General features: G+C 38.3%; 1 protein-coding gene across 3 annotated transcripts; it reads left to right on the plus strand.

The window, feature by feature from the left end:
* The first annotated feature begins 828 nt into the window (after positions 1–828).
* On the plus strand, positions 829–7,761 carry LOC132186379 (CASC3/Barentsz eIF4AIII binding protein). 3 transcript variants are annotated; one of them, XM_059600316.2, is made up of 12 exons: positions 829–1,755; positions 2,590–2,692; positions 3,111–3,331; positions 3,445–4,298; positions 4,996–5,110; positions 5,534–5,656; positions 6,030–6,085; positions 6,202–6,247; positions 6,417–6,487; positions 6,565–6,643; positions 7,187–7,278; positions 7,378–7,761. In XM_059600316.2, exons 1-9 carry the CDS (start codon positions 1,205–1,207, stop codon positions 6,442–6,444), a joined length of 2,097 nt encoding a protein of 698 aa, XP_059456299.2. In that variant the 5' UTR covers positions 829–1,204; the 3' UTR covers positions 6,445–6,487; positions 6,565–6,643; positions 7,187–7,278; positions 7,378–7,761. The 3 variants fall into 3 exon arrangements, with proteins under 3 accessions (XP_059456299.2, XP_059456297.2, XP_059456300.2); XM_059600314.2 differs by having other exon boundaries at positions 6,417–6,643; XM_059600317.2 differs by lacking the exon at positions 7,187–7,278 and having other exon boundaries at positions 6,417–6,643.
* Positions 7,762–8,339: the final 578 nt, after the last annotated feature.

The following is an 8,339-nucleotide window of genomic DNA, read 5'->3' on the forward strand; positions in this document are numbered from 1 at the left end:
CATGAGGAAGAAGAAGCGTAAGTTGTTTTTGTTTTGAGAGGGAAACGAATTATAAATTATTTTTTGTTTTGAGAGATAAACAAAATAAATAAATCACTTCTAAAAAAAAAAAATATAAGAACATTTATGCGCCCTTTTTATTTGGGGAATATGATGAATTATTTCGTTTCCATAATTAGACCATAAAAGGTGGCATTTGTTTTAACCCTTAGATATAATGGACGGCCAGATTTAGGAATTTGAGAAACTCGAATTCTTAAAGAATTCGAGGGGATCCATGTAGCGGTGAACTGTTCAAAAATGCAACAAAAATGTATTTTGCATTTGAGATGTATAATCCAATGTAAATAATTTTTTACTATTTTGTTTATCTATTTTAGATAAAAATAGTAGTTCAATCGGCTGAGACTATGCCTAATAAATCGAAAGTTACTTGTTCGAGTCTCCCTCCCCCCTCTCTCTCTTGTGCGAAGATGTAAAAAAAAAAAATGCCTAACCTAGTGTTCTAAATTTATTTTTCTATCTTTAATTTGTATTTTTCATCTCCCATCAAATTTGATGGCCTTGAAATTTGAACCAATTAAAAAAAGAAGAAATTCAAAAAAATATAAGATTTTTTTTTTAAAATTTTTTATGCCAAACAAGGCCTTAGCATCTGACGTCTCAGAATCTAACTAAAATAAAAGATGAGCGAATCTCACGTGTCAGACACTAACCAATCGTATTCTCCCAAACCCCTCCCAAAAATTCAACTTCCCTAATATACCCTTATGAAACAAGATGTATACCTTTAAACTTCGCTTCCAACCCCCTTTCCTTTTACAAGTCTTTTCCCATTCAATTGCTGACGACACAACCAAAAATCCTAAATATCCCCTCACTCTCTCTCTCTCTCTCTCTCTCTCTCTAAAATTCTAGGGTTTCACTAACGCAACGCATGAGATTGCAATTTTATAAAACCCCTAATTACTTCCAATTTTGGTTTCTAGGGTTTCGATTTCCCGAGTTTTTCTCAAATTCCCTGTTTGGTTCTCGAGTAAGTTTGCGTCTTTAGGGCTTTTGCTTGTTTGGATTGGATGAAATTTTTTGATTTGGTGTTTTGGGGTAGGGCTTTTGCTGTTTCCGATTGATTTATCGTTTTCTGAAATTGGTGTTTGGTTCCGTTAAAAGGTTGGGGTGTTAGGGTTTCCGTTTAGAGGCATTGATGGCTACGGCGGGTGAAGAAGAGTTGGAGTATGAGAGCGATCCAGAGGAAGTGAAGCGATCGCTGGCGATGCGGAGGCGGGAAGCCAGTGATGATGAGGAAGGCGAAGGAGTGGGAAGAGAGAAGCCGAGGATGGATCGGAGGGTTGGGACTCATTCAGACGAATCGGATGACCAGGGCGGGGTCGCGGAATATGAGGATGACGAAGAACTAGATGAGGAGGAAGAAGAGGAGGAGGAAGACGAAGAAGATGAAGAAGGAGAGCCTGCGCTCGATAGGGTGGATGGTGAAGAGGAAGAGGTTTATGTGGAGAGAGGCGGTGAAGGAGAGGCACGTGTTGGTGGTGGAGTAAAGGATTCGGCAGTTGCAATTGTGAATGTGAATGAAGCTGTCGGGGCTATGGATAATTCGGAGGCGGTGCAAGCAGAGGATCAGGACGAGGGGGAGGGGGAGGAGGAGAAGAAGGAGAATGAGCCCTTTGCTGTGCCCACCGCTGGGGCTTTCTATATGCATGATGATCGGTTTAGGGACAATGCCGGCGGTCGACCCAGGTATATTTTAGTTTTGGGCCATATTTGTGGCACAGGCATGGTATTTATAGCTTATAGGAATGTGTTTGGAGTGCAGCTCTAATTTGCAGAGATTTAGGAGATTTACATTTCAGTACTGATATTGAATTTGCAGTTAGGCAGGAAAAAATTGTTGAATGTAGAACTAAGCTTGTTTGAATGGTTAAAAAAAAGCATTTGAATACTGATGGATTATATTATGAGTTGTAATTAATTTAAGAATGAGATGTAGTTTGCAGGGCTTTTTAGGCTACTCTTTTGAGTATGCTAGACGAACACCAAATTCTGCAATCCAGGCATATTTTAAAGTATCTGGATGCAGTATGTTCTATTTCCTAATTGAAACTATAGCTTAACAACAGTAAGGCATGAACTTAAAGTGCGTATATATCTTGTACTGATATCCAATTGCATATGTTAGGTGAAATAGACACTTCCTTGCTCTGCTGGCAATGGCTTTGTAGTTGAGATGCTATTTGTGTTTTCGGAGTATTTCTGAATAAATCCATTTTCTCTTGGCTTTCAATGCCATTGAATACAGGTTTATTCCATCAGCATTAGATTAGAATGGCATGCTTCTGAATTTTCTGCATGCTGATCCTCCCACCCCAAGTGAAATCTAACAAGTGGTGTTGGAGAGACCAAAATGAAAGTCTGCTCTACAGTTCCCATGCACTATAATTTGTTTATGATTCTCCTTTATTATCTGTTATTTCTCTATTTTAAAACTTATTTTTTAGTTTTTCCACTATATAGCCCTTTCTTACTTGTCAAGTTGTAATAAACAATGCTTTAACCTAATATCACTTTGTTTAGGCGCACACATGGTGGAAGGAGGTTGTGGGAGTCCAAAGATGACCGGAAATGGGGGCATGACAAGTTTGAGGAGTTGACTTCGCAGGAAAGGCATTATGAAGAGGTGATGATTTTAGATATGTGTAATCCTCATGATGATGTTTTAACTGGATTGAGAGAAATGCTAGATGTTTCGAGGACTCGTCTAGGAGTATTGAGGATCTCGCACACTTTTTCTTGTACACCCTATTCACTTGGACTGTTGGTTGGCTAGCACCCTTAGTGATTAGTTTTCCTGATTTTCTTTTTATGCTAGCACCCTTAGTGATTAGTTTTCCTGATTTCCTTTTTATGTTTTTTTCTTCTTTTTCTCCCTCTTAGTCGCTCTCTTGTATACTTCCTGTGTACTAGGGTTGTGCCCTTCTGCGCTTTGATAATGCATCTTTACATATCAACAAAAAAAAAAACTGTTCCCCCCCACCCTTTCTCTCTTTCTCTGTCTGATCTGCCTTTCTGATTGACACATTTTAATATAATCTCAGGGTCGGAGAAATTCTAAGGGTCATTTCCGAGGCCGTGGTAAAAATCGGGGTATTGACCGGGGTATTGATCGAGGTATTGACCGAGGATATCCAAGAGAGAATAGATCTAAAGCATATAACAATCAAAGCCAGGCACCTAAGACTATGAGAGGGAGAGGGCCGAGAAGGTATGAACCCACCTTTAAAAACAGAAGTCGGGCACCTCCAAATGAAAACAAACAGTAAGTATAAACTTTGAGCTTAATGGCTTTCAGTCAATTTTTTCCCTTATCTTCATCAGGTTATGCTTGATATGTACTCTATTTTTTTTTTTTTTAATTTTTTTAATTTTCAGATCTGGGAAGCCTCTTGAGAAAAATTCACATACTAATTCTGGGAGAGCTTTCATGCCGGCGTCAAATGTGGATTCTGAATCTGTTCCTGCTAGCAGACTAGTGTTTGCATCAAGCTTGAATTCTGCTTCTCCGCCATTTTACCCTTCAGGCTCTTCCACTAAAGACATCGCTCTGATGCCAAAAAGAGATGTACAAGCTGGTAGTTCCAACAGGAGTTTTCACACAGCTGCTATGGATGATGGTTCTTCTGTCCCACAAACCAATGCATTGCTTCGAGGGAAGAATATAGCTCAATCTGTTGGCATGGACAAGCTTTATATTGATGAGTCCATCAATCCAGGTACTGGAAAGGCTTTGACTAATCTGCAAATGCCACTTTCTGGGTCCTCATTAGTCAGTACAACACAATCTCCTCCGACCAGGGCTCAGGGAAAGGGTCTAGCTATCCAAGGACACACAAATTATCAACCAAATCCACCTCATAGTCAAATCAATAGAGTTTCTCCTTCAACACAATTCCATCCTGTTCAGAGAAGTCCTTCTCAAAGCAGAGTTCAACCTTTTGTGCAAGCTGCTGCACAGCAGTCAAGCCAGCGTCCTGGTAGTGGTTCTCAAGCTTCCTCCCCCTCAAAAACGGTTCTTTCAATAAATTCTTATGAACCTGGAGAAGTTGAATCACCTTCAGAATCAAATAAATCTAAAGTTGCATTGGTTGGAAAGGGAAAAGGCAATGCTCAAGGTAGTGGGAGGGGTTCTGTTATGTATGGTGGGTCTCAGGTTATTGGAGCTACTGGGAGCATGGCAGTTGGTCACGGAGATCAAAACTTCCCTGGGACTCCAACGTTTTTGCCAGGTAAAGTTTCTAGGATCTCATCTTCAATTATTAAGAAAATGCCAAATAAGGGAAAATCTCTGGAATGTTATATTGAGAATGTTTTGGGTTGCTATTTTCTCGATACACAAGTGTTAAAAAGTTTACTTTTTTGTCACAGCTTAGTAATAACCTAATGCTTTTTTTCTTTTTTCTTTTTCTCCCCGCTAGTTCGATCAACTAGTTTTCAAATAAATTGTTTGATTTGGATTAGCAACCAAATTAATCATATCTAGATATATTCCACAATTATTTTGAGGTATGGGGAACAACTTCAGTATCTCGAATTGTTTATCTAGGTCTATGTTATTGCACAGTTTATGGCATCCCAGTATTTTTTTTTCTGTACCAAACTTTTAGGAGCCTTGGTCCATTTGGGTTTGCAATTTCAAGAAGTGCGATTTGAAAATAGCGATTTTAGAATGTGCGATTTGAAAGTGTGATTTTTTAAAACACAAGTGTGTGTTAGGCAAAATCACAGTTTGGCATTTAAAATCGCAGTTGTTTATTGAGCCTTTAAAATTGTGCATTTTCAAATCACAATTTTTTGAAAACAGTCCAATCATTCAATTTTCTGCTATTTGGTTTATAATCGTACTTTTTGTCTGTGAAATCGCAATGCCAAATGCACCCTTAGTTATATATACTTGTGTACTTATCTGGTTTTGTTTACTTGCAGTTATGCAATTTGGAGGCCAGCATCCTGGTGGTATTGGAGTTCCTGCCGTTGGCATGGCGTTCCCTGGTTATGTTGGTCAGCCACAACTTGGTTTGGGAAATTCTGAGATGACATGGTATAGTAATCCTTTGAGTGTAATACTGCAATTCCTTCTGTGGTTTGTATTGTTTTCATTTAGACCGTGTGCTCTGGGGACACGATCATTATCCTAACAAGTGGTTAATTGACACTTCCTGTGGAGTATGAAATATTCTCTCTGATGGGGTGAGACATGAATTAGATTTTCGCAGTCCCTTCTGTTTACTGAGAGGATATTCATGTGTATTTGAGGGTAGTACTTGGTGCATTTTCTCTGATTTGAAAGAGACTTTGATTGCCCAGTTGTAAAACTGCTTTGGGGGTGGACGTTTAAACGAAAAAGTTATGCTTTTTTTATATATATATATATTTCCTGTTGAGCGCATCTTTCTCCCAGTTATTACTCTTATTTTCTTCATTTTGGAAGGGTTATAATGATGACCATTTTAATCTTCTTCAGGCTACCCGTTTTGGCGGGTGCAGCAGGAGCTTTAGGGGCTACATACTGTTCACCCTATATTACTGTTGATGGTGCTTATCATGCTCGCCCATCAGGGCAGACATCTTCCATGGGTGCCTCAAGGTTGGTAGCCTGTTTTTCTATTAGTATGATCATTTACGATGGTCTATGATATACTTGCTTTGTTTTGCATGACTTGGTAAATTTGGTGTTTAGTGTAGCTTTATATTCACTTCACTTATTTTGTTAAAATGCTTGCTTCAATGCATTCCTACATGGTCATATTCCCCAAGTTTCTAATGGTTTGTTGGCTACCCAAATCTTGTCTAGTTTTGAGATATGGTCAATATTGTGACTTTATCTTGATTATTGTTTGGCATGTGATCATTGCACGTTTCTATGAAAGTTGATTGTTTGATCTTTCTACTATTGTGTGACATGATTATTCCATCAACAGTGCGTTGCCTTAATCTTCATATTTCTTGTTCCTTTGTAGCAAAGAAAATAACTTGAACAAACCCAATAAGGAATGGAAGCCTTCCCAGAGGCCTGGTAAGATATTATCATTAACTTTGTAGCCTTGTGATTTGTTATCATGACTAATTCTTGAATACATCATTTTATTACATGTTTTAATCTCATAGCTAAAGTAATTTGTTTCCCTGCAGAACTTGCGAATGATGAATTTGGGCAGCGACAAAATAAGCCTCGCAGGCAAGTTGAAATACTTGTTTTTGAGTGCCAGACAAATCTTTTAAGACTTGCCAAAATGGCTCCTGCCACATCCACCCTGGTTAGAGTGGTGTGGAGGGACTCGATCCCTTGTGCTATATATTTTTTCCTTGTAAAAATATTTGAATTTTCCCTTTTCCTATCTGTGCAGATACTCGGAGATGAACTTTGGCCAGTGAAGTACATAGATTTAATGGAGCCTTTTTTAATAAGCAGATAAAGGTTTACTATCACCCAATTAAACTTTTGTGTTGTTTGGGTGTCGCAAAATTCTGAGTTGTGATTGCTTGGTGCTGCAGGCCTTCCCCCAGGCCCTTTGTGATCTCCAGCTTTTGTTCTGGAGCACTTTGGGCCGCTATAGGTTCAATAATATTTTAGGTAATTAATCTTGCCCTAATTAATGTATTTTTGTTTATATATATGTTTTGGACTTTGCAAATTCTATCTTTTATGTTCACTCACCAGGATAAAAAACAAATTGAAATGGCCGCTGACTTGATATTCTGACATTTTTTTAACTCCTTTCCATCTTTTACCTGTCTTTCTACAATTTAACTCGAAATGTGGGATTTCAAATTATTCATGATATATTCCCCTCCTCCTGTACCCCTTTTCGCTTCCATTTTGTGCCTTCAATAGGCAAGGCCATGGGGATTAAATTTAAGATTCAATCTTGGGGTAAGATCTATATAGTAGGGTGGATCATCATGCGGTTAAAGTATTAATCAATTCTCTGGACCCATAATGCATCATCCTTTAAGTTTTAGACTTGTGCTTAGTACAATCTCTATTATCTCAAGACTCCATCAAAAAAAGATAATTGCTGCTCTATATCCACATTTAATTTGCACCTTGTTTTACTGTTTTTTTTTTCTTCCTCTGTTACTTACTCTTCTCAGAACAATGTGTCTGTTCTTGCAGTTATATATGACAAACACCTGCTCATGCTGCACTAAATAGTTTAAGAACAATATTGCGGCCTGACGGGTGGCAGTTGCTTTTTTAAACATGCGGTAGGAATATGAATAAGAGGATAATAATATTTACCAATTAGTCTTGCTAATTGACATTGGATGAAATTGTGATAATAACCTTGCTTTTGTTGCTTTCAGGTTTTCATGTGGGTTTGGTTTTTCAGTGAAGCTTGTGAGAAATGTAGGCCTGGCTTCCAAAAATATAAAGAAAAGCAAAAAAGAAGAGATTTATTGTGCAGTAGCTGTTTGATTAGTGGAGTTGAATTTTTTTATTTATATTATTGGTTTGGTTTTTCATTTGTTACTACTTGGTGACAATAACCATTGTTCTGAGAGGACCTTTAATGTAATGGGATTTTTCTGGAATTTGCTGGCGATGTTGCAGCAGCAGCTATAGATTTAGTTGATCATGGGGAGTGTCAGGGTAGTCGTTAGTATTGGTGTAATGAGTGGGCTTATTATTAACCATTATCCGTTATAACTGATGTTTTTCTAGGCAATGCAACTCTTGGTTATTGTGTATGCTATTATTATTATTATGAGCCTTCTAGTGTATTGAGCTTGAGAATACCCCACCGACATGAATTAGAATAATAATAATAATAAAAAAGTACAGAAAAAAAGTCGGCCTCTTTAAACTAGAAGAAGTGACAAGGATATCAATAGCCTTGTCATTTAGGTTAACGTGTGGTGGCCGACCACTCCATTGGGTGGCCGGTCACCCATAGCATGTACTGGGGGTGGCGCTAGAGGACCTCGCCGTGGCCCTCTGTGCCACCTCCGATTTCCATCAGGGGTTGCAGCAACCACCCTCGGAGCCTTCCGGCCATCCCTTAATGTGAATTGGAGCCACCTCGAAATCTGACCCTCCCTCGATTGCCTTGGGTTGGGAGGAACTTTTGTGGGTGTCGGTCGCCCACATGATATTTTGTTTTTTATTTTTTATTTTTTGTATTTTTATAGTTTGAGAGAGAAAAAACTAGTTTTTTTTTTTTGAAAAAATCTTGTCATTTCTCTCAGGAATAACTATTATTCTAATTTTTTAGAAGAATAGTTATTTCTGTGTGTAAAGGATTAGTGATTTGCATGGGAATAACTAA

Source organism: Corylus avellana, chromosome 6 (genome assembly GCF_965113065.1).
Source record: "Corylus avellana chromosome 6, dhCorAvel1.hap1.2, whole genome shotgun sequence".
Classification (NCBI taxonomy): domain Eukaryota; kingdom Viridiplantae; phylum Streptophyta; class Magnoliopsida; order Fagales; family Betulaceae; genus Corylus; species Corylus avellana.

Bases quoted from the DNA above. Each gene is read 5' to 3' on its own strand.
- LOC132186379 (XM_059600314.2), top strand. From the start codon at position 1,205: ATGGCTACGGCGGGTGAAGAAGAGTTGGAGTATGAGAGCGATCCAGAG. The intron at 6,086-6,201 runs GTAAGATATTAT...GTTTCCCTGCAG, and splicing joins GAAGCCTTCCCAGAGGCCTG to AACTTGCGAATGATGAATTT. The intron at 6,248-6,416 runs GCAAGTTGAAAT...CTATCTGTGCAG, and splicing joins CGACAAAATAAGCCTCGCAG to ATACTCGGAGATGAACTTTG.